The sequence below is a fragment of the Leguminivora glycinivorella genome, chromosome 5, assembly GCF_023078275.1.
Source record: "Leguminivora glycinivorella isolate SPB_JAAS2020 chromosome 5, LegGlyc_1.1, whole genome shotgun sequence".
Lineage (NCBI taxonomy): Eukaryota > Metazoa > Arthropoda > Insecta > Lepidoptera > Tortricidae > Leguminivora > Leguminivora glycinivorella.
Genome location: NC_062975.1, coordinates 5,549,441 through 5,576,360, shown reverse-complemented (window position 1 = coordinate 5,576,360; position 26,920 = coordinate 5,549,441). Strand labels below are relative to the sequence as shown.

The 26,920-nt window shown below is 39.6% G+C and overlaps 1 protein-coding gene across 1 annotated transcript in view; it reads left to right on the top strand.

The window, feature by feature from the left end:
- LOC125226678 (glutamate synthase [NADH], amyloplastic) overlaps window positions 1-26,920 on the top strand; it is a 90,005-nt gene that overhangs the window by 26,992 nt on the left and 36,093 nt on the right. The window contains 17 exon segments of the mRNA XM_048130738.1: window positions 2,630-2,799; window positions 6,550-6,635; window positions 6,890-7,012; window positions 7,517-7,626; window positions 8,598-8,695; window positions 9,369-9,620; window positions 10,531-10,652; window positions 10,979-11,101; window positions 12,663-12,665; window positions 13,281-13,435; window positions 14,876-15,004; window positions 15,325-15,481; window positions 16,365-16,503; window positions 16,506-16,541; window positions 17,834-17,938; window positions 18,701-18,964; window positions 19,409-19,496. Coding sequence (XP_047986695.1) covers window positions 2,630-2,799; window positions 6,550-6,635; window positions 6,890-7,012; window positions 7,517-7,626; window positions 8,598-8,695; window positions 9,369-9,620; window positions 10,531-10,652; window positions 10,979-11,101; window positions 12,663-12,665; window positions 13,281-13,435; window positions 14,876-15,004; window positions 15,325-15,481; window positions 16,365-16,503; window positions 16,506-16,541; window positions 17,834-17,938; window positions 18,701-18,964; window positions 19,409-19,496 — 2,160 coding nt within the window.

Here is a 26,920-nt window from a genome sequence, read left to right as displayed (position 1 = left end):
TGTACTTTTAAAGTTATGTTGAACTTATAGAAGTTAAAATACAACAGAATTCCATCAGAATGTTAATATTAGATTTTCTAGACATAACAAAAATGATAGTCTAAATATGTGTAAAACGGAATGATAACAATTGACTGTCAGTTCTGTTGCTTCTCACAGGAATTTTAATATAAACGTTGGTTTTATATAAAACTCATCCAGGGAAAACATCAACAGTGGACTTCCAATAACCGCAGTCCTTGTATCGTTTACATAATGTGTATGCTGAAGTGCTTACGTAACATTTATGTAAGCAACGGAAGTATAACATATCGATCAAAGATTCTTCTTAAATATTTTAAAGAAGTTTGCCTAAATATTAAACTTCGTTTAGGGGTTTGATATATTCGCATTGTTATCATTGAACTACTGGGCGAAAAGTTTAAGATACCCATTAGTTTCGTTACAAATAATAGTACAAGTTGTACAAGAATGGCATAAAGTGACCCATTTTTACCCGAGACAATTTATTGGTAAAATCAAAACAGTAGACGAGTGTAAAAATGGATATTTATGCCCTTGTTGTACACTTTGTTTTTTACTTCGATTGCGAGGAAATAATTATATTGGAAATAAAATAATTACAAGTTCCACCACGAAATCACACCTCGGACACTGGCGATCAAATATATGAAGGAGGCGCGTTCCTAGCACACAGTCCAAGCTCGTGTTGGTGAACGGGTACTATGCTTGTATGAGTGAAATATGACAGGTCGACTGTTCGCGTTTTTGACAGGCGGTAACTGTGAGGTAACCGAGAGGGGGTGGGCGGCACTTTCAGCGGGGAGCGGGAGTGGCCATACTGTACGATAGTACTCTTTATTATACTGTGACGAAATTGTCGTTTGTCGAATATTTTTTAGCAATTTGGTGTCCAATATTTTAAGTGTCTGAGTAGAGGCACAATTTACGTACATTTATAAACAGCCTATTCCCTAAAAGCGTGTAAGAAATGTTATTCGTCTATAAATACATACATACAATCACGCCTATTTCCCAGAGGGGTAGGCAGAGATCACGGATTTCCATTTACTACGACCCTGACCAACCACTTTCGCTTCACACACTTTCATAACGGTTCTCATACACGATCGTCGGCTTCGAGTACTTCTGACCTAGCCTTTTTGCAATATTTCCCCGATTTGGTCGAGAAAAGTTCGCCTAGGTCTTCCACTTCCAACTGACCCTTCCACTCTTTTTTCATATACTTTCTTCGTTAATCTCCTCTCATTCATCCTCTCTACATGCCCATATATATTCGTCTATATAATGAAAATACTAGGTCACAGCCAACTTCTACGTTACATCACAATTATCTGAAACGTCCTTGAAAGTCCTGCTGCTGCCGTTATGTAATCTGTCACGCAAGGACGTGCTAATCCCATCCCTCGAAAGTTTGACCCCCATATTCATAAACGTACTCTAAATTTATCTAGCCGATAAAGTTCGTTTGTTCTTTTCTATCACACCAATATTACGTCGGAAAGGGACAAACGAACTTTATCGGCTTGATAAATGTAGAATACGTTTATGAATAAAGGGGTTAATCTCTAACATAAAAATGACAAACTAACAACTGGCCCAGTTGTCCAATTATATCAACACTAGTTTGCATGTTCGGGGACCGCAATTTAATGTCTAGACGTTGCCCAGGGGACGATTTGCGTCAATACACCAGCCAACTGTTATCTATTGCTATTAAAACACCACAAAGGATAAAAGCTTTCCTTACTATTTACCTTGGACTACCATTACTTAAGTAGTCTAGAATAGTTTCCTAGTCACAGTCCTGTGTTGATGTAACAGGGTACGGTCACGAACGTCCCAGTTTGGTCAATAGCCGCGGTGTGTGACGTCACAGCTCACGCAGGCGCGCTTAGCGTCGCCGTCTGACCTTTACACATCATTTGTTTACAGTCTGAAACGTCATATGTTTCAGCGGTTATGCTAAGATTTAATCACGTATGCTTGGGATATGCTATAGCGGCGTTAACGTTTATGGTGAAGCGATTTGAATAAATATCGTTTTGTTTTCAAATGAAATGTTTTGAACACAATGCTTTCTGACTGTTTTTGTTGACATACATTTATGTCGTATTATGAACTAAAGTAAATTATGTAACATTTCGGCAGGCGGAGTAATTAACTTAGAGCTAAAAATATTCTCAGTTGTATTAATTATTAGGATAGACGAGCTTGATTCAAATGACGTAGGTCCAGTCTAATAAGGTTAGTTTCAAATCAGAAAATCTTAATAATTTCAATTCTGATATGGTTTATCAATTGATTATAACTTTCGCCTCACGGAAGTTTCGAGAACTCCACGATATATGACACTAAAGATTAGTCTATTGCCATTTCTTTTGAAAGAACTTTTTATGGCGTCGTAACTAGTAGTACCGAGAGTAATCTATCATGGACACATACATATTGTATATCTATATGTTAGGGCAATGGTGGCGTGGCGTATTTCAGCTGGCTTGCGCCGTTGATAACGTTATGGATGAAATTATAATCACCAAACCTGATGCCTTAAAATCTTAAATACTCAATTGCACATACGCTTACCTTAAAATGTCCATCGTTACAGAGACACACACCAGCTGGACCTGCCGCCGTTCGGCAAATACGCCACCGGCATATTCTTCCTCGACAAGCTTCACCACCAGGACATAGAGAAGAAGTTCACCGAGCTTGCCGAGAGCCTCGGCCTCCGCGTGCTTTGCTGGCGGACGGTGCCCACCAACAACTCGACCATTGGTTAGTGGCTACTTTGTTTAGTGAATATGAAGGTAAACGTTAAGACGGCAGCTCCCTTTGACTCTAAAATACAATACAATCAAACCCTGTTGAACGCCAACAAATCTTAATGCATGTCGTAAGAATTCGTCTCCGTGGCGCCAACGTTTTAAATGATACGAATATGTACACTCGTACAGTGTGGAAGTAACCTTCAACAGTTCGGTTTATCCGCTTACTTACCTTCTTCAGTTCTTATTTACTTCAGAGTATAGAGATACGTGGAGTAATTTCAATAATTTGAAGGAGAGTTTTGTCCAGCAGTGGGACAATAGGGGCTCTTAATAATTATACAAGTCACAACAAAAATAGTAGAGAACTGTTTGGTGTAAGAATGTAGTTTTTTTGACATGAAAAATATTTCTTTATGAATCAGGACTTTGACACCCTTACAAAGGCTAACCTATTTTCGCATCTTTTTTTTAGTTTATGCCAGAGATATGGTCTGTGCATAAGGTTCTTTGGTAAATGGCGCTTAAAATGTTAATACTACTTTGAATACTAGTAACCCACGGTTGGTTCTCAGATTCATGATAATGTGGTTTGTTTTGAGACAGTCGATTGTTCCTATATCGCGTATTTCATACGTAGTGAGCTTCCGTCTTAATGTTTCAAAGGCCTCTGTCAATAATAGAGATTGGTCGAACATTCAATTTTAATTGTTTAAATTGTTTTTGAAAGATTCTTACGAAAGGCTGTTGTTACACAAAGGCTCTTAATTCGTCTTCTACCACAGAATGAATAGTAGTAAATACGTGCAGATTAATGATTTTTTTCTACAAAATCGTAGTTTAGCACTTTAGCAGCAGTTCATCAGGGTCGATTCCTTTCTGCTATTTAGGGTTGTCAAAAAGCACGTAAGTATCTAATCTAAATAGGACAGAAAACGAAGGGACTTCAATTTGTACCAATCCTAATTTATGCCACATCTCGTAGCACTTACGAACCGAACTTTGCCGGAGTCGCCCGATCGAAGGAGTGACCGGCCCTTGCTTCTAATAGGCAAATTTGTTTTGTTAATGAAAATAATTTCTGGAAATTCGGCCTGATGCAATCCAACAATGTATCGTTAATAATTACCTATGTCGAGATATCTAAGTAAACTTTTTGTTGTCATTACAGCATCAGTATAGATAGAGCCTTCCAAACAGTTCGAGACATTCTGTCGTTTTATTGAAGAATCTTTCAAAAATGTTTTCGCTGAAGATAAGACAACATTATATTCTGAACTGTAAATGTTTCATTCGATTCATGCTTTTGTACTAAGTTTTTTTAGATTGATTATACGCATGTAATATATATCAGATTCATTAACGGGTTACATGTTTTGTTTATGTTGAAGTACCTTTGATTAATACAATTACCACAAATGTGCAACTTGCTGAAAATGGTCAAAAAGGTGGAAGGGAACGAACTGTCGTTTTAGAAGTAGCAAAATTGTTTTTCATGAAAAATACATAATAAAAAAATAGATTCTCATAAAACCTGTCAGCGATAAGAACAAATTAAATACATACTTACATTAATGCAGGGTATACGGAATGGTAATTACTAATTAGGTGTTTCTTTGAAGTTGATAAGTACGACGCACAACGACGCAGTTAGTATTAGAAAATCGTGTTTTTTTTTATTTCGCTTTTTATGAAAATGTTTCTTCCACATTTTCATGTTAGAGTCTAACATATGTGCTGTCGGAAAATTAGAGGACCAAGTTTCCTTTTCTAGAACGCAAACTTCTTACTTCCTTCTACTTTTGATGTCTCATGAAATTTTCGAGATTTTTCCCAAAAAATTTTTTGTGAATCTTCAACATTTTGCACACCCCTAATCAAAAGTGCTTCCCACGTTACCTTTGTGGATTCCCTAACATTGCGTCTTTTAGAACAGGTGTTGCGATTTTTTTGCGATCATTTCAGGTCGTACCGTAGTAAACAGAATGGGTTACGGCCGACGGGTCATGCGTGGCTTGACCATCTGGTTTGTTACGTTTTAACATTAAAGGGTACACTAACGATCGGTCTACCGAACGACAGTGGCTTGTCAGTTAGTGGAAGGCCCGGGTGCACGCTCGTATTGGGCGTGCAGCGGAGCGGGGCGTGCGGCGTTTATGTCAAACAATTGAAGGTCATATATACAAGTGTCCTGAGTCGATATCGTCGCTGCATAGAGCAGACGCACGCTCGCCCGCTTCGCTGCACGCGTCGCCGACCAAGCGTCCACTCACGCCTTACACTGAGAATTAAAAGACCCAGCGCATTCGAACTGACAAATCTTTGGCGTCCAGTGGACTCATCGTCAGTGGGCACCTTTACACTTTTATCACTGTTACAACATACGTGAGTTAACCTTTTGAACGCCACGACTCGACTATGTGTTCAATAATTGGAATGCTTGATAATTCATTTTACATTGTATCAGTTGTCTTGGTGATCAAATGGTTGTATTTTCTTTAGTGAAATTTCTTTTGCCGACATCCTTTTCGATTTAAAATACCATTACGAAATAAAATATGTTAAATTCCATTACGATAAGCGTATAACGTCACGGTTTTATAGTGTATGAATTTGTGAATATAACTTTGAGTCCATACCGCTATTCATGATCATACGAGTGAGTTGTTTACATATCGCTCCGGTCCATACTTGACAGTATTCTTAGGTATTTTGATGACAACACCATCGATTTACTTTCTTTTTAATGTTTTGCTGCCTATAAAAGTTATGATATGCATTGAAAATGTAATAACAATGCTTGTATTGATAGTATTGAGACTTCTTACAATCGTCATTAAAGATCACCTTACCGACACAGCCCCCACAGCGCCTAGCGCGGAAGGGGCCCTCGCACCCCAAAAGCGGTGTCGAATGCATAAACTCAGTAAGATCACCTTATAGTTGTACATAATTAATTAGGTACTTACAATTAAATTTGTGTTCTTATCGATGTTGTTGTCATTAACAGGTTGAATAGAATACCTCATTATTTTTTATAACTGTATTAGAGTTTGTATCGCTCGACTAGTGTACGTAAGACTCGCGGTTTACCACAGTCATGTTCATATGAAAAAATAATGATAAAATATATAGTTGATTTTACTTCAGCTATATAAATCATGTAAATCAGTTACGTCTATGTACTTACACATTTTCTATACAATGAATAAAGTCGTACGATACAAACTTAGTGCGTTTTCACATTATCCGATCCGATATCGGATGTCGGACCGATATCCCATACATTACAGGCGCCATCTTGGATTTTTTCTATTGAAATCCTTCCGAAATCCGATATCGGATCGGATAATGTGAAAACGCACTTAGTCTAATAGATTATAGAAGTTTATCTACACTGGATTCATTAATAAACATTGTCCTAAGTTTGCCTTATACATTTCAATAAATACGTTCATGTTTCATGTTTCTTAATGAATCACTTTGGTTAAATAGGTAATACATAAGCATCAATGTAAATTTTCATAAATGCTTATACAGCAGTACCTACCGATAGTTATCATATTCATTAAGACAACCAAACAGAGCATTTATGACTAAACCAGAAAGTACTTGTACTACTTGTAGCGCCATCAAAATAAAACCATTCATATTAACTACTTCCCTCATCAAAGCGAATGTCACTTAAGCAAATCGTAAAGCCCAGTTCCCCACGCCCAAGGGTAAAGTTTAGTAATGGCCTATTTTGGATGGCTTTCAGGTCAGGTGGCTCGTAACTCCGAGCCATTTATGCGACAAGTGTTTGTTACCGGCGATATCGACGACGAGATCCAACTCGCCAGGCAGGTAAGACCTTACCATGCGGACGACAAACAAAAACAAAAGAAAGAGTATGAATTCGTAACCATCCGCTACGAATTCAAACTCGAGTATTCAAATTTAGAACACTTAGGCAAGGAACTCTTGGAGGATTTTTTTCAGATCGTGTCCTGAGGCCGGCCGGACCGGGGACAGTCTACATGCGAACGTAAATTTACACACCCTATATTCCCTTGTCTAGTTTGTGTGGGACGCGTTCGAAACTATTCGTGTGTTCGCAGATCTTCGTGCTGCGCAAGCGCGCGTCGCATGAGCTCGGGGTGCCCGGCGCGAGGTTCTATATATGCAGCTTGTCGCTGAGGACTGTCGTCTACAAGGGACTGCTGACTTCCAACCAGCTATGGGTAAATACTTGTCAACTTTTGCATATTCCGTATTTTCTCTACTAGATTAAAATTGAATTTATTCTCATCTCATCATCCTCCTTGCGTTATCCCGGCAATTACCACGGCTCATGGGAGCCTGGGGTCCGCTTTGACAACTAATCTCAGGATTTGGCGTAGGCACTAGTTTTTACGAAAGCGACTGCCGTCTGACCTTCCAACCCGAAGGGTAAACCTTATTGGAATTAGTCCGGTTTCCTCACGATGTTTTTCCTTCACCGGAAAGCGACTGGCAAATATCAAATGACATTTCGCACATAAATTCCGAAAAACTCATTGGCGCGAGCCGGGGTTCGAACCCGCGACCTTCTGAACGAAATTCGCACGTACTTACCGCTAGGCTACCAGCGCTTTTTATTCTTATCTCTTGGTAAAAAAAAAATAAACTCATTCATCTGTTAGTGAAGATATTTGAGCTTATCTAATAAAAAAGGTCAACAATAAATCAATACGTGTGTATTGCAGGAGTACTTCAAGGATCTGACGAACCCGGCGTTCACCACATACCTTGCGTTGGTGCACACTCGGTTCTCCACCAACACCTTCCCCAGTTGGGAGCGAGCCCATCCCTTGAGGTTAGTATTATTTTCGTACTAACTATCCTACCTCTTGCTCTAGATGGAAGGATAAACTTGTTTCCGATTCTGACGATCTGACAAATATGCCACTAGAAAACCGCTCTAAAACCACTTACGATCTACGCATACGAATTACAAATTCACGCAAACAGCTATTGTAGACGTACGCTCTCTCACGCTGCCTACGACCACCAAAGTGTGACGATTAGAAACACACCGACGCCGCGTTCCTAGCGCATCAGTCAGATCTAACATACCTTTAGACTTAAAAAGGTTTTCAGCAAATTATTATCAATAAATAAATGAATATTGGGGACACCTTACACAGATCAACCTAGCCCCTATAACTGAGCAAAGCTTGTACTATGGGTGCTAAGTGACGATAAACATACTTAAATAGATAAATACATACTTATATAATACATACTAATTGTTAATATACTTAGTAATAGTAATGATTAAAATTAAGTACCCTTTGAAATTCTGCTTTATTCCATTAGTGAAACTGTTTTGGCTCATGTGTTAGTCATGTAACCTATATTATGTAAAATTGTAAGCTGTTTGTTTCCCAATAAAGATAAAATAAAATAAATAAAATAAAATGACTCAGGAACAGATATCTGTGCTCATCACACAAATAAATGCCCTTACCGGGATTCGAACTCAGGACCGCGGCTTAGCAGGCAGGGTCACTGCCGACTGAGCTAGATCAGTCGTCAAAAATAATAATAAACAATTACATATATATATTTAGGTTTATGTATATTTTTTATTATGCACTTCAACTTCTTATGTAGGTAAATATGTAAAGTTTTAGTAATATCACCGCCCACAATATCTCTGCTTTGCCTAAAGGTTGACTGGTAGAGAATGCTGTCTGGCATTAAGTCCGCCTTTTGTACTATAAGCTTTTCTTTCTTTGTGTACAATAAAGATTAAATAAATAAATATTTTGTCGTTATTTCCAGGGTGCTTGCCCACAATGGAGAGATCAACACGCTGCGAGGCAACGTGAACCTGATGAAGGCTCGCGAGGGTGTGATGAAGAACGATATTTTTGGAGACGGTACGCTTCAACTTATTCTTCACCTGCCAAATCACATTCCTGAATAATTCCAGTTCTCGTTATACAACACTTGTACGTAGTCCTTACTCTAAGAACTCAATGGAGCCCGGCCCCACTAAGTTTTTCAGCAGCTTGAGGCAGGCATACATTGTCACTCTTAGTGACCGACCACACCAGACCGTCGCGTGTCTCGGGGCGCGCAACGGGCGTCCGCGCCACGCCGCTTCAGTGTAATTCAAAAAACGTCTCCTCAGTACATTTTGTATAGGAAAGACGTAAGACGCGCCCCAGGTGGCGTGGCGGCGGCGGGGCGCGCGCCGCGCCGCTTGGCGGCGCGCCTTACGTCCTTCCTATACAAAATGTACTGAGGAGACGCTTTTTGAATTACACTCAGGTGGCGTGGCGCGGACGCCCTTTGCGCGCCCCGAGACACGCAACGGTCTGATGTGGCCGGTCCCTAAAGAGTGTCTAATCTCGGTCCAAACTGAAAGCGTCGGTAGTCCATTGGATTGGTTCTTGGTATCTGCGATTTGTAAAGTTGTTAGCGGAAATCTCTTTTACTTAAACACAAAAGGATTCCTTCTCTTTATTCACGCTACTAGTCATGAAACGGCCTCTAGGTGACTTGTGAACTAAGATTGCCTAATCATGTAACACACTTGCCCTTTCACAGACCTCAAGAAACTGTACCCAGTCGTGGAACCCAACCTCTCCGACTCCGGATCAGCTGACTGCGTCCTCGAATTCCTCCTTCACTGCGGCAGTCGTTCTCTTCCCGAAGCTGTCATGACCATGGTGCCAGAAGCTTGGCAGAACGACCCGACTATGCCTAAGGAGAAAAGGGATTATTACCAATGGGCATCTTGCGCTATGGAGCCTTGGGATGGACCGGCGCTGATTTCTTTCACTGATGGACGCTATATCGGTAAGTATAATGGTTACACAGGTTCGCCATTATTCTGTAGTAACCGTTCTCTTCCCGAGGCTGTTATGACCATGGTGCCAGAAGCTTGGCAGAACGACCCGACTATGCCTAAGGAGAAAAGGGATTATTACCAATGGGCATCTTGCGCTATGGAGCCTTGGGATGGACCGGCGCTGGTTTCTTTCACTGATGGACGCTATATCGGTAAGTATAATGGTTACACAGGTTCGCCTATCTCCATTATTCTGTAGTAACCGTTCTCTTCCCGAGGCTGTTATGACCATGGTGCCAGAAGCTTGGCAGAACGACCCGACTATGCCTAAGAAGAAAAGGGATTATTACCAATGGGCATCTTGCGCTATGGAGCCTTGGGATGGACCGGCGCTGGTTTCTTTCACTGATGGATGCTATATCGGTAAGTATAATGGTTACACAGGTTCGCCTATCTCCATTATTCTGTAGTAACCGTTCTCTTCCCGAAGCTGTCATGACCATGGTGCCAGAAGCTTGGCAGAACGACCCGACTATGCCTAAGGAGAAAAGGGATTATTACCAATGGGCATCTTGCGCTATGGAGCCTTGGGATGGACCGGCGCTGGTTTCTTTCACTGATGGACGTTACATTGGTAAATAGTTTTGTTTCAAAGATTCTTCTATCACATTGCTCTATAACAACCCTTCTCCTCAAGCTTCGAAACAGTGAACACCATAGGGTCAGAAGCGTGGCAAAACAAGTCCATCACGTTATTCCTCATCCCGCCTTATGGAGATTCTTAGATTTACCTCCAATTGCCGTATAGTTACCGCTCCAAAACTCATGACAGCGGTGCCAGAATCGTGCTAAGATGACCCAATTCGTGATTAAGGAAAATCAAACAATTTGTTACTGAAATGAAATACTTCATTTCAGGTGCTATCCTGGACAGGAACGGCCTACGACCTTCTCGCTTCTATGTGACCAGTGAGAACATACTGGTGATGGCATCCGAAGTCGGAGTATACGATGTTGACCCGGAAAAAGTTACTCACAAGGTACTCAATCATAATAAATGGAGCATTTTTGCGTTTCGAGTATCTCTGGAGCTACCAATGAATCAGACATCTATTTTTTGTTAAATAGGTTTAAAAATTAAGGCCTTACAATTGTGACTTACCTACACTATCAACAAAAACAAAATTAAAGGTGGAATTCTACAATAAAGTTTAAAATTGTGGACAGATTTTTGCCAGTCAAAAAATGAATTCGCCCAAAATCACAAATATACTGGTTTGACACCTTTTCTATTAGAAATATTGTCAGCCTGTAATGGTCTCGAATGCTTCACAATTTCTAATTATAGCTATTTGTTTAATTTCAGAGCCGATTGAAGCCCGGCCGCATGTTGCTGGTAGACACTCAAGAAAAGAAAATCATCCAAGATGTCGAGCTGAAGATGGAAATCGCTAGCAGCCGTCCTCACTCCCAGTGGCTCAGCGAACAGGTAAGGCTTACAGATACAGATACTTTATTGATAAAAGGCAGTCATTTTACAAGTCAATTTTTAAACTTATGCTGTAGACAAAGTTTGCATGCAAGTTTAACATTTTACTATACATAGTTACTACATTATATATTATATGAATTTCGCTAGGGTTAGTGATGATACTTTACGAGTTAAAATAATCATCAGTACTTTAAAATGCCTTATCTAAAAGATATGTTTTAAGATGTTTTAAAAACATTGCATCATTTAGTTGGTTTTTTATATGTAGCGAAACGTAACGTCGGATTAAGTTCTTTAGCATTTACATTCATTTCTATACCTAAGCTTAACAAAAACCTAAGACTAGAGATCAAGTAGATCATTTCTAGACAGTCCTTGCGGAAAGAGAAGAGTCGCAGAATATATGGGTTCCCGTATATTCCTCGACTTCCCTCGAAGCCCTTCTTGCATAATAAGATGTTACAAAAAAAATGTAATGCAATAAGATTTTCCATCGTATTTTTACGCAAACGCACGAACGTGTCATGCTATTTCAGTCACTCTTAGACGTACTGACACTGCACTGTCTGAACTTGCATGACAAATTCGAACGTTTCCGTAAAAATACGAAGGCAAAGCTTTTCACACTACATCTGTATCAGGCTGCGGGCACCTGTTTTTGTGTGGCATACGGTAACATTGGGAACACAATTATGTAGCCACATTTAAACGTCATGATAAAGCAATATACTAGTAGTCTACTATAGTCTAAATAGTGATTTGCTGTAATAATCGTGTGCTTCTAATGCATACCTTTGTGTCACTCTTTTTCATCGCATCATGCTTCTTCGCTCGTTTCATGCCCCAATACATTGCATAATGGCGATGGCATGTGCATATTGCGCGCTTGGGATAAATGCTTGAGATAAATACTTATTTATCTCATCGAAAACACATAAGGTAAGGTGGGGGAAGATTGGCAGGCTTATTCTTGCGGGATAAGATGGAAAACCGCCCGTGGTGCTTCATTATACGGAACTTATTCATCCTCCTTGCGTTATCCCGGCATTTGCCACGGCTCATGGGAGCCTGGGGTCCGCTTTGACAACTAATCTCAAGATTTGGCGTAGGCACTAGTTTTACGAAAGCGACTGCCATCTGACCTTCCAACCCGGAGGGTAACTAGGCCTTATTGGGATTAGTCCGGTTTCCTCACGATGTTTTCCTTCACCGAAAAGCGACTGGCAAATATCAAATGACATTTCGCACATAAGTTCCGAAAAACTCATTGGTACGAGCCGGGGTTCGAACCCGCGACCTCCGGATCGAAAGTCGCACGCTCTTACCGCTAGGCCACCAGCGCTTCATACTATACGGAACATATTATCCCTCAAGAAAAGCCCGTCAGTCTTTCCCCACCTTACCTTACGTATAATAAGTTTCATATGATTTCATTGTCTGCTATGTTCCATGGTAAAATAAATCATTATCATCTGGTCATCATTAAAATTGGGTAACAATGTTTTCTGTTCTCTGTGCTGCACATTGGCGATGGGATTATATTTTAAATATATGTCAGATGGTGAGTCCTCGGTGTTTGTCGTTGGCTTGGTCTATTGCTTATTTTGTAAACCGGGCGGTATAGCACAGCTTGCGTTCTTGCTCGAGACCATACATCTATCGCGACTCTAAGTATGGACTCGCGCACGAGAGCGCAAGTTGTGCTTGCGCTTTGGCAGTTTATCGCATCTTGCGCTGTCGCGTGCAAGTTCTTACTCCAAGTCGCGTAACGTGTCGCGTTCTCGCGCGCGAGAACCCAAACTGTGTTAGACTGCTTGGCCTACGCGCATGAAAATTCAAGGGTTTCTGTTGTAAAGTTGGTGTTGTCTTATTGCTATTGGAAACTACGCTTATGTGTTTCGGGTGTTAGCTTTTTACTTTCTATTATTATTAGGTAGGGTTGTTTAAGACGACATTTTAAATGGCAATTAGTAATTTTTTTTTTGTCCGAGACGAGTAAATAGATAAAGAAATAAAGGTTGGATTTTTACGAAACAAAACACAACGTAGCGTTGCTTTTATGAAGTTTAGTCTGCTACTGTCTAGTGACCAGCTCTAAATACGTTTACTTCATTTGTTTACTCGTTTCCGTCTCTAGCCGTTTTGTTTAACATTTATCGATTCTGTGTATTTCTAGATAACCCTCGAAGACATCCACAAATCAGTGGCAGCCGAGTCCGTATCAAACGGGGCCAGTGACGTCATCACTGGGCTCACAGACCGCCGCCTCAGCCTGTATGGCTACACCATTGAGACCATCAACATGTTACTGCTGCCTATGCTTCAAAACAAGTAAGTCATCACAAGTTAGGATGGGGCGGGATATGTGACATCATCACTGGGCTTACCGACCACCGCCTCAGCCTGTATGGCTACACCATTGAGACCATCAACATGCTACTGCTGCCTATGCTTCAAAACAAGTAAGTGACAAACTGAAAAGATAACAGGAGACGACGTGTACAAGTTAGGATGGCCGGGTATTTGAGACCATCAACATGCTAGTCCAACGTAAGGATATGACGCGTGTACAAGTTAGGAGAGCAACGGGATATATCATCACTGGGCTTACCGACCACCGCCTCAGTAGCTACACATTGACCATCAACATACTGCTGCCTATGCTTCAAAACAAGTAAGGACAAACTGAAAAGATAACAGGAGACGAAAATAGGATGGCCGTGTCAGTCCAAAATGATCATCACTGGGCTTAGGACATTTTTCAACATGCACTGCTGCCTATGCTTCAAAACAAGTTGACAAACTGAAAAGATAACAGGAGACGACGTGTACAAGTTAGGATGGCCGTGTCAGTCCAACGGGATATGTGACGTCATCACTGGGCTTACCGACCGCCGGCTTGTGTTGTGCTGCCTATGCTTCAAAACTGACAGACTGAAAAGACAACGATATATCCAACGGGATATGTGACGTCATCATACCGAAGCCTGTATACTTGAGACCATCAACATGCTACTGCTGCCTATGCTTCAAAACAAGTAAGACATAAACTGAAAAGATAACAGGAGACGACTTGTACAAGTTAGGATGGCCGGGTATTTAGAAGTCCAACGGGATATGAGCTCAGAGCATATAATACTAGAGAACTGATAAGCGGATAAATAAAAATAAATAAATATTATAGGACATTTTTACACAGATTGACTGAGGCCCACGGTAAGCTCAAGAAGGCTTGTGTTGTGGGTACTCAGACAACGATATATATAATATATAAATACTTATATACGTAGAAAACATCCATGACTCAGGAACAAATATCTGTGCTCATCACACAAATAAATGCCCTTACCGGGATTCGAACCCGGGACCGCGGCGTAGCAGGTAGGGTCACTACCGACTGCGCCAGACCGGTCGTCATGGGGCGGATGTGTCCTTAGATTATTTTATTGAACATACAGTTGTGAGCGTGCGTGAGGACACGACTCGCTGGTCGTTCGCATGTACACTATTGTACACAGACATGGAAATGATGCTCGTATATTACGTAATAGACAAAAAGAGGGTCCATCTACAAGTGTGTGTTCGTGTTCAATGTCCTATCTCCGTCCTTCCTATATTTGTGGACTGCCGCGTCAGTCTGTGGCTACACCATTGATACCATCAACATGTTGCTTCAGACTGCACAATTGCAGATATCTAAAGGGCTTGGATAAAACAATCCCAAGTAATTTTAACGTACAATATTGAAACTGTCAATTTTTGTTTTTTCAGGAAAGAAGCTCTGGGCAGTATGGGCAATGACGCTCCACTGGCCTGCCTGTCTCAGTTCCAACCTGTCCCGTACGAGTACTTCAAACAGCTGTTCGCGCAAGTCACCAACCCACCTATTGATCCCTTCAGGTACACTTTATTAACATCTATAACTTACAGAGAAAAATATAATGATAGTAAAACGGATAGTTCTGGTTATATTCATAGATACAAACACATCAGATTTTATTACATTTAACTGGTAGAAAGTAATGTGGGGTATGACATATTTTCATATAAACTTGTCGATAATGACAATAATAAGTTTACATTTTGTCTTTGCAAATCCCAAGCAGCTTGTTCGTCGAAATGGGTTTAGTTTTCTTTTTTCGTATCTATGGAACAAGATTTTTAATGTATTACAATTATTAGTATCTGACATTAAAAAGTCGTATCACCTTTTCTTCCAGGGAGAAGATAGTAATGTCCCTGCTATGTCCCATCGGCCCTGTCGCCAACATTCTGAATCCAAGCGCGGCGTTCACACACCGGCTGTTTCTGCCGCAACCCATCCTATCGCTGCCAGACTTACACGCTCTGAAAAATACTACACACCGCGGATGGAAGGTGAATATTGCATTTTAAAATTTTCCTATAATCTTCTTCTTCCTTGTTCCCTCAATGCTGAGAATTGCGACCACAAGTAGCGTGTCTCCATTGAACGCGGTCATAAGCCTTGTGGACTGCACGACATAGGCTGCCGCCAGTCGACTTCTTCACACAGTTTGACCATCTCTTACGAGTCCCACTCCAAGCGCGTTTACCATTCATTCGCCCCAAGATGATACACTTCTCCATATTATGCATTGGTGATCTCATACTCGTAATGTGACCGAAAAATCTAAGGGTTCGCTCCTGGCATATTTTGGAGAGGCGTGTGGTGTTATTAAGTTCTTCCAAAATAGAGATGTTAGTTCTTTTTGCTGTCCAAGGTATACGTAGCAGTCTTCGCCAGCACCACATCTCAAAAGCGTCAATCTTAGCCACGTCACAGCTTTTTAGGGTCCAAGTCTCGGCCCCGTACATAAATATCGAGAAGGCAACCGCTCAAACCAATCGCACTTTAGTTTGACGTCGGTACGGTATGGTTTCCTATGATATATATCTTAAAATATGCTCGCTATTCGCTTGGTAAATCAGAAGTATTCCTCGTTATTTTGTAATATTTTCGAAATAACGCTAAATATAAAATCGCTGCGAGTTTTCTCGAAATCATCTATTCCAAAAATGCAAACTTATCGCTGTGATGTAGCAACCTAAGCGGAACCTGGCACTGACTGAACACTAAATATCGCAACGCTTCTTTATCCAAAGCTGTTTTTGTCCGGTTTTACCGTCCGTCTAGCCCTATGAGCGCCCTCGATATCGCCGGAGAGACGAGGTAAATTAAACCTTAGCGAATTGTTCAAAAATCTTAACATTGAAACTGACATAAACATTTTTTTTTCAGACAAAAGTAATCGACTGCACCTTCGACTACGGTCTCGGCGAGACCGCCCTCGAGCCGGCGCTCACCGAGATCGCCGCACAAGCGCACGGCGCCGCGGCCGCCGGCTACCAGCTACTTGTGCTGTCCGACCGCGCCGCCGGCCCGAGCGCGTGCCCGTCAGCTCGCTGCTCGCACTCGGTATGTACATACACTACTTAAAGGTATGTGTACGCTAGACGAACCGAACACGAGCAAAGCCGTGCTCGGCTTTGTCGTTCACGGCGTCAAGTTTGGACGTACAACGAACCTACAACGATCACTTTCCTCAAATGTAGTTTTCCGTAGTGCTCGCGGCACTTGGCGAATATGGACGATATTATTAATAATATTGCAGCAGCGATTATTATAGCAGTAGTCAGCAAAAAAGGGCAAGACTGCCGGCTGTGAATTTTGATATAACTCAATTAATTGCATGGAAGCATCTTCGGTCCACTTTTCCATTATGCTAGGCTCGAGCGACCGACGCCTGTCTCTAAACACATCCACGAGCGCATTGCGAGCGCGAAGCAAATCCCTTTGTGTTAGTCAAAAAACCGACAGCCGGCGGAACGCAGCCGAGCACGAACGAAATGATCGCAGCGCGCTCGTTCGAGGCTTGTAAGCCGGTCCACACTAGACGAATTGTGTTCGGCTCGTGCTCTGCTCGTGCTCGACTCGCCTAGCGTAGACGAACCTTAAGAATCCTGTAGCACTAGCAGTTTGCTGCGTAATTGTGTATTGGAAAGATAGCCAAGAGCTCTAACTCTAGAGCCAGCGCTTACCGAGATCTCCTCCCGGCCTAATTTGGCACCGATAGCCGACTGCCAGTTGCTCGTGTTGTCAACTCGATGTTGGGTATCAAGTCTCTCATTCATCAGATGTTGTGCAGTAGTCCCCAAAGTTGACCGGACTCCAGTCCACTTAAAAAAACTGTCAATTTCGGGACTCTCCTATACCCTAAAAAGTTAACCTTACCAAATATTCACGCCACCCTTAGGCACTGGTCCCACCGCGAGCTAGTAAGCTATGAGCTATCGGCTATAAAAACGAACAAAAGATAAGCACTCCCGTGCAAATAAAAGAGACACGGCGATATTGATAGCTCACCGCTGGGCGAGTAACTATAAACATCGCCGTGTCTCTTTTATTTAAACGGGAGTGATTATCTTTTGTTCGTTTTTATAGCCGATAGCTCATAGTTTACTAGCTCTCTGTAGGACCAGTGCCTTGGTATAGAAATGCTACATATTAGTCAATAAAATGGTTAGTCTGACTTATAATACCGCTAATGACATTACTTATACAATGAAAAAATCGAAAAAAGGTCATTAATCGAAGTCTCACATACACCCATGAGATACATTCAACAAAAACCTATTAGTATGTGAATATTCACATAAATATCAGCAATAACATCATTGATTGATTGCTTATTGTGTTTTTGTTTACAGGTGCTGTTCATCACCACTTGATCGAGACCCGTATGCGTATGAAAGTGGGCATTATTGTGGAGACAGCTGAGGCGCGAGAGGTGCACCACATGTGTGTTTTGTTAGGTAAGCCAATCATTTCTTAATTTTAGAACAAAACGGGGCTTAATCGCGTAAACACTTACATTTATATTAGGCCCGACGTCTACCCGTGACCACGAACATAATGTGATGTTCGAAACGTCGGGCCTAATATAAATGTAAGTGTTTACGCGATTAAGTGTTTTGTTCTAAAATTATGAGTGCAAATCGTGTTACTCTAAACCAATCATTTCTTAACAATTTATTCCAAACATCACTAAATCAACATCGGTCATTTTCAACATAATATATCAGGAACCCTACTAATTAGGAATTTAGGACAACTATTTTGTGCTCACCAGTTGATGCTACTGGTAGTAAATAGATAGATAATCATTTACTTGTTTGCCACAATACACACAAAAATTACACAATTAAAACAATAATAAGTACTAACACTACGGAAAAAAACAACAAGAAGCATACATTAAAATGTGGGTGGTTTTGCTGTGTGCGTTGCAGCAAAATAAAAGGCTCAGTAATATGCTCCACTCTTTCAGGCGAAGGCTAGAATCCCAGACCAAAAAATAAAAAATAGTTTGCCTATGTCTAGACGATTGCTCTTAGTAACATGACATGAACATAAATTGCAAAAAAAGAAAAAAAAAAGAAAAGAAGAAAGGTTGTCTAAATGCCATTTGTCACTATTTTGTGGGTGGAACAGTTGGATACTAGCGGGAAACATATTTTAACCTGTCCTAATTTTTTTTGTACTGTGTTTAATATTTGTGTAATCTTTTTCTTCAGGCTACGGCGCCGACGCGATCTGCCCATACCTCGCGTTCGAACTTGCCTTCGCTCTCCGCAACGACCACATAATCGACCCCTCCATCACCGACGAAAGCATCTACAAGGCCTACCAGTCCGCCATAGAGACTGGCTTAGCTAAAGTCATGGCCAAAATGGGCATTAGTACACTCCAGTCGTACAAGAGTGCGCAGATCTTTGAGGCTGTTGGCTTGAATGAAGATGTCATTGACAAGTGCTTTAGAGGCACCCAGTCTAGAATTGGTAAGTGTTTGTCTACTATAATAAGTGTTCTATAGACTACGAAAGCATCTACAAGGCTTGTCAGTCCGCCATAGAGACTGGCTTAGCTAAAGTCATGGCTAAGCCATGGGCATTAGTATACTGCAGTCGTACAAGAGTGCGCAAATCTTTGAAGCTGGTGGGTTTGAATGAAGATGTCATTTACAAGTGCTTTAGAGGCATCCAGTCTAGAATTGGTAAGTGTTTGTCTACTATAAGTGCTCTATAAGACTACGAGAGTATTTACAAGGCCTAGCAGTCCGCCATAGAGACTGGCTTAGCTAAAGTCATGGCTAAAATGGGCATTAGTACACTACAGTCTTACAAGAGTGCACAGAAGGTGGAAGAGTAGCGCGTAGTATAAAATCTGTAGTATTTTTTTTATTAGTCACATGGTTTTATAATTTATTATTCAATTATTTACAGGTGGCGTAAACTTCGAAATTCTCTCAAAGGAAATATTCGAGCGGCATGAATTAGCTTATGGCACTTGCAAAGATGCCCTCGTTTTGAGGTAAGTTTACTATATTTACCTCGCTTCGCTCGTCGTCGCACCTAAACTGACCCTGTCGCACACGAGTTTTCTGTTACAATACTAATAAAATTATTACATTACATTTATGCCTTGTAATATTTATTGTCAAACGTGGTTTTGCATGGTGTAATTTGTAGAAACATTTTTTGACAAAAATAAAGTTGAGCAAACTTTTCTTGTCCAACTGAAGCCTTGGGAATAAAACTGAAATTATCATTTGACAATTTTAAGTTAAATTTGGCTAAAAAAATCTTCGGTAAATTAAATTAATCCCGTAGAAATGAAAATGCAAATAAGGTCAGGTGGGGTAAGGGAAACATACTTCATTTTTTATATTTTACATCGAGCTCTAATCACTTTATTTAATGTCGTATATTCATCTTGACCGACACAAAGTATGCTTCTTTAAGTCTGCTTTCTAGGGCGAAATTAATTTTTAAACTAGCTTTATTGCATGTAGCTGGAAATTGATAAAATGTTTAGGCTGGTCCTGCCGTTTCCCTTTCCCGGGTTTTGGGGTAAGGGAAACACTTCGCTAAAATCTCAAAGTATTGGTGCTAGTGTGGATTATACCGGCAATGTAAATAAAAAAAAACATCATCAATCAAATGGAGACTTTGGTTCTTTGACATATAGTTTAAAATAGAAAATATTTACATAAATTGAAATTCGGGGTAAGGGGAACATATGGGCTTGAGACAGGGGTGGTTAACTAAAAATTATAATTGTTTTTAAAGATTTTTTTACAAGTTTTTTTCGAAAATTCAAATTTCAGTATTGCAAATTTAAAAACGACTATTAATTATTAGTAATTAATCGTATTTAAAATACTGAAGCTTGGATCAATACAAAATTTCTGTACTTATAGAATATGTGTCTCTGAAAATGTTCATGACCCCTGAAATCGGGAAAAGGAAACATATGTTCCACTTACCCCGCTTATGGTAGTTCCCGTTACCCCGGTATGTCATTTGTAGGTAGTGTTATGAATCACGTTGAATTTTCATATTTACGGCATAGTTTTCTCAAATTCAAATACCAGACATGAACATTAAACATATATAGGAATATTTACAGATATCAAAAGTCTTCGGACATGACTTTTTGCTACCCAAATCACTACACAAAATAATACTCGTCCAACTCGTGGTCTTGTAGCACGACAACTGATTTTTTGTTTTTGTCAAGGACGCACACTCCTTAGAGCTAGCGCTATTTTTGTTTTTGTTTTGGAACTAAATCCTAGTGTAAGGACATCACTAGTCGCTGGTCCCCATCCCTAGGCATCGCTGTCAACTGGGCGTCAGACGGACTCAGAGCGTCACTTGAAGATAGCTTGTCATTGAACTTGTATTTTGAGATTCCGTTTAATAAACTGTATAATTAATAGTGGTGACCTGGTGTTTTTACTCTAACAGTTTCAGAAGCGCGATATTAAGTACCCATATACGCCCGTACTATGTAATTTGTCCGAAATTGACAATGTCACCATTCTCGCGCCGCGCTCGTAACCATTTATTGTCGTCGAACAGTATTTAATTAACACCAGTCGATCTGATTCAACGAGTAAAGACACTAGCACCATATAATACAGTTAAAAGTGTAAGAGGCAAAGTACGTGATCAAATAGTTGTCCGTAATTGTGCCAACAAAGAGATAGAACATGCCTAGTGTGCTGGCGTGTCTTGTGTTGTCTTTCAGATTCATTGCAGTTTACGAGATATTCACACTTTGGAGTAATAATTTATCATAATGAGTGTGAAATCGGAAGTAAAAGTGATCCAAACACAGTGCTCTGGGGCTGAAATTATCAACATCCACTATAGTAGCCTGTGTTGTGTTTCTTTCTTTCAGATCAACTTAGTTATGTACATGTTGAAGATACTAATACTTTTATATACTCACAAAATGTATCACAATAAGTACCACAGTAAGTCATGGACGGTGAGATGCTAACCACATCCAAGTTGTCATTCACATAATGCTCCGGGCAAAGAGTATTACCAGTATATATAGAGGGGCTGCAGTAATGAATAATCATTAGCTCACTTGTGTGTTGTGTTTTTGTGCTTCCAGATATGTTTCAGAATACATAATACATATTGAACCTACTTGTGATATATTGACAATTGTCACAGTGAAACAGAGTATAAGATACAAGTACTTAGATCTAAATTACACCTAAATGATTCCTTATAACAGGTGACTTTATGGGTTTAATGATCTACAAAGAGAGATGATCATTATCTTGCCCTATTTGTCATATTAAATATAAGTTTGTCCGGAATGACATGGAATAAGGTATTTATCCTACTCAATAATATTGTACCATTGCATCTGGCTTATGTAAGTATACTGACAGTAAATACATTTTAAATTCACTACAGGTTGGTATAAAGGGATGAGTAAATAAGCATAAGAAAACTTTGACAACTGTCTTGTCTTGTTTGTGTTTTGTTATAAGTTCACTAACACTTCTCCGGGGACTGTATTTTGAAATCTGTCTTAGTGACATTCTTATGCATATAAACTCTGTATGATCTTGCATTTTTCTAAATGAGGAAACATGTTGCTATATTACATGGCACAAATTCATCAAAAATGTTGATAAAATAATAATAATATTTTGATGAGGTTAATTATGCATCTTGTTAAAACCATAATGTGTGTTAAAATTAAGGGCATAGCACTGAAGTATAGTGTATTGTTGATGCTGTTTTGTTTATAATAATGCTGGTTTAGCATTGCAAACATTTTTGACAAGAAATGTAATCAATGTAATCATGTTCTAAATTGAACCAAAGACAAATATATTACCTAGACAGACATTTGGAACATTTATTATCATGACATAGTCCAGTGTCCATTTAATGCATTATCAGTGATATAATTTGTTCCTTAATTACATTCCTTTCCAGATTAATTTATTGATTACAGTAGTTGCCTGCCGGTAACCTGGTGAATATTGACCATAAGTTGAAAATACTTGCATTGGTAAGGCATGATTCCAGAAGTTCCTGAGGTTAAATCTTGCTAAAAGCTGGAAACACCAAACTGGATATCTATTGAACTATTTATGACACTGGTAAAATTTGTCATAGCTAATGGTAAGAGATTTTGATATTTATAGACCTGATGGACTTTAACGGTCTACATGCTATACTTGTCTGTTACAACAAATCAGTTTGATTTGGAATTGGGCTTGAAACATGCCAATCAGTTAAGTTTTTAACAGATGTGCAATAATCTGAGGTAACGTTTGAAGTTGACAAGTATTGTCTACTTTTAATATGTTCTGTTCCTTGAAATATAAAAAAAAAATAACTGTACACTTCTATTGCTTCTTGATTTCACAAGAATATATATATTTTACATGTTTTGTGACTTTTGCAAGAATCAAAAATAATGATATTTTGATATAAAAACTCAATCACCTGTACTAAGTATTCTTGCATATGCATAGTATTAACACAACTAACAAAATTATGTAGTTGTGCAGGTGGCAGCTATATGGATAATGTTGTGCTTTAAATTGCACATATACCTACAGCTGGAGCACCTCTCTAGTGTGTCTGGCAAGCTTGATGGTTTAATTATTAAGCTTATGCACCATGCCTGATGATGATATATAAATACCTTTGTCAAGAACCATTTGGTAAGTGCACAATGATAGATAAAATATTACATTATTTGAATGTAGTGAAACCTCGATAAGTCAAGCCAAGTGCCATATGATTATTCTTGCTTGACTGGAATGTGTTTCAATAATGGTATATATAGTAAGCGTGTTACCTTAGGGGCACGGGAAAAATAAGACAAGTTGCACGCCGGATTGAGAACCGAGTTGTGTTTTGTCTTATTAGTCTCAGATTAAGAACTGAGTTGTCATTACATATATGCACGCCGGATTAAGAACCGAGTTGTGTTTTGTCTTATTGGTCTCAGATTAAGAACTGAGTTGTCATTACATATATGCACACCGGATTGAGAACCGAGTTGTGTTTTGTCTTATTAGTCTCAGATTAAGAACTGAGTTGTCATTACATATATGCACGCCGGATTAAGAACCGAGTTGTGTTTTGTCTTATTGGTCTCAGATTAAGAACTGAGTTGTCATTACATATATGCACGCCGGATTGAGAACCGAGTTGTGTTTTGTCTTATTAGTCTCAGATTAAGAACTGAGTTGTCATTACATATATGCACGCCGGATTGAGAACCGAGTTGTATTTTGTCTTATTAGTCTCAGATTAAGAACTGAGTTGTCATTACATATATGCACGCCGGATTAAGAACCGAGTTGTGTTTTGTCTTATTGGTCTCAGATCGGAGAGAACTGAGTTGTCATTACATATATGCACACCGGATTGAGAACCGAGTTGTGTTTTGTCTTATTAGTCTCAGATTAAGAACTGAGTTGTCATTACATATATGCACGCCGGATTGAGAACCGAGTTGTGTTTTGTCTTATTACTTTTAGATTAAGAACTGAGTTTCCATTGCATATATACACGCCGGATTAAGAACCGAGTTGTGTTGCCTTTACATGATGTTAATAATATATTCTGTTCACAGGGTTTCCTGATAAGCACATTGTACCTGAATCTTGTGGTATCCATGGTAGTGTAATTAATGTGATATCCACAAATGAAGTGATTTCCGTCACTTAAAGTGTGAGTCATAATTATAATGATTACTTTAATGTCTGCTATACATTTAGCACTTTGATTATTGTTTCTTAAGTAGTTCTGTTTATGCAATGCAGGCCTAAGGAGGCGGACCATGTGCATAAGACCTATTATTGTGATGCAGGTCTTTACAGACGCCATCATGTGTTATATAGACTATCCTTAAGAGGATTGGTCTGTTTTTGTTATTTGTGATGTAGGTCTTTACAGACGCCATCATGTGTTATATAGACTATCCTTAAGAGGATTGGTCTGTTTTTGTTATTTGTGATGTAGGTCTTTACAGACGCCATCATGTGTTATATAGACTATCCTTAAGAGGATTGGTCTGTTTTTGTTATTTGTGATGTAGGTCTTTACAGACGCCATCATGTGTTATATAGACTATCCTTAAGAGGATTGGTCTGTTTTTGTTATTTGTGATGTAGGTCTTTACAGACGCCATCATGTGTTATATAGACTATCCTTAAGAGGATTGGTCTGTTTTTGTTATTTGTGATGTAGGTCTTTACAGACGCCATCATGTGTTATATAGACTATCCTTAAGAGGATTGGTCTGTTTTTGTTATTTGTGATGTAGGTCTTTACAGACGCCATCATGTGTTATATAGACTATCCTTAAGAGGATTGGTCTGTTTTTGTTATTTGTGATGTAGGTCTTTACAGACGCCATCATGTGTTATATAGACTATCCTTAAGAGGATTGGTCTGTTTTTGTTATTTGTGATGTAGGTCTTCACAGACGCCATCATATGTTATATAGACTACCCTTACGAGGCTAGTTCTGTTCTGTTATCTGTGATGTAGGTCTTACAGACGCCATCATGTGTTATATAGACTATCCTTAAGAGGATTGGTCTGCTTCTGTTATTTGTGATGTAGGTCTTACAGACGCCATCATGTGTTATATAGACTATCCTTAAGAGGATTGGTCTGTTTCTGTTATTTGTGGTGTAGGTCTTACAGACGCCATCATGTGTTATATAGACTATCCTTAAGAGGATTGGTCTGTTTCTGTTATTTGTGGTGTAGGTCTTTACAGACGCCATCATGTGTTACATAGACTTTCCTTAAGAGGATTGTTCTGTTTCTGTTATTTGTGATGTAGGTCTTCGTAGACGCCATCATGTGTTACATAGACTTTCCTTAAGAGGATTGTTCTGTTTCTGTTATTGTGATGTAGGTCTTCACAGACGCCATCATATGTTATATAGACTACCCTTACGAGGCTAGTTCTGTTCTGTTATCTGTGATGTAGGTCTTACAGACGCCATCATGTGTTATATAGACTATCCTTAAGAGGATTGGTCTGCTTCTGTTATTTGTGATGTAGGTCTTACAGACGCCATCATGTGCTATATAGTCTATCCTTAAGAGGATTGTTCTGCTTCTGTTATTTGTGATGAAGGTCTTCAGAGATGCCATCATGTGTTATATAGTCCTTAAGAGGTATATCCTTAAGAGGTTAGCTTGAGACCTTGTTTGTCAAAAGCATGTTTTATGACCTTAAAGAGTAATGATCTCAAGGTTACCTTGAAAGGATCACTTACATGCATACTTTCCAGAGGTCGCTGGTGAAATTACGGTTTCCAATAGAGCGGAGACAGCAACTGTTCGGAATGCCTAGCTGAACGAATGCATGCTACAGGCTGCGCGACAACCTTGTCATGAAGGGCCAACTTCTGCGGTCGTTGCGCTGACAGCCACGAAAGAAGCCGTATCACCGTGGCTTGCGTATGAAGCTTTGATATGGTAATGTGTGTTGTCTTATAGCAAAATTGGTGGCTAGTACACATTGATTATTACCATTTATTAATTTTATCATGTTGATAGAAAAAAAAAAATAATCAGCGGTTGTTAAAGGTCCTGCCAAGGAACAGCCATGTATTCTGCTTAATATATATTCATGAAAAAAAAAAAAAATTACATGACAATATTTTGTATTGATTGTCATTGTTTATTACTAAATTATTTAACGGCTATGTAAGCCGGATCTGTAATTGAGAGCATCGACTATGCCAATTGTACATTAATTTCTCGTAACCTTATCATGTTACTTGAACGACAGTTGTGTTGTACTGATTCTATCACCTACTGGCTTAGTTCCAAGGAAAAATATCACGTTCTCGTTACATTAAGGAACTTAGTATTTCCCATGTATGTTACAGAGCTTCTTAACAAGAGCTTGTGCTGTGTTGGAAGGTGGCTATGATCACGCATAGGGTGTGTCATGTTAACCTCTCACGAGTTGTACGCCTTCTTGCGCATGTGGGGAGCTTCACAGCCTACAGTGACGAAGCCAACTGTGAGTTTGTTCCATGTATTTGCTATTTAAACGACGCCAATCATCATTATTATATTGAGCGGTTGGTTAGCTTGGAATGCACCGCTCCCGTAAGTCTTAACTTAAGGCATAAATGGCATAATACTTGCCTGAAAATAAATGAAATGTATTGATGGGTGAAGTTATTTACAAGCAAATATTAGATGGTGTTTTGTACACCAGTAATTACCTGCCCGCCGCTAGATGTCATCTATTTTACATAATTAATTTGACTAATATATAGTATCGATCATGGCGGTAAAACATGTACTTTTCGTACCATCGCACCTTAATAGTTTTAAAGCCTTACTGGCTGTGGATTTGTTAAATAATGACCTGACTTACTTGTACTAGGCTAGTCTGGTCATGCAATCTTGAGTTTAGTTATGTCA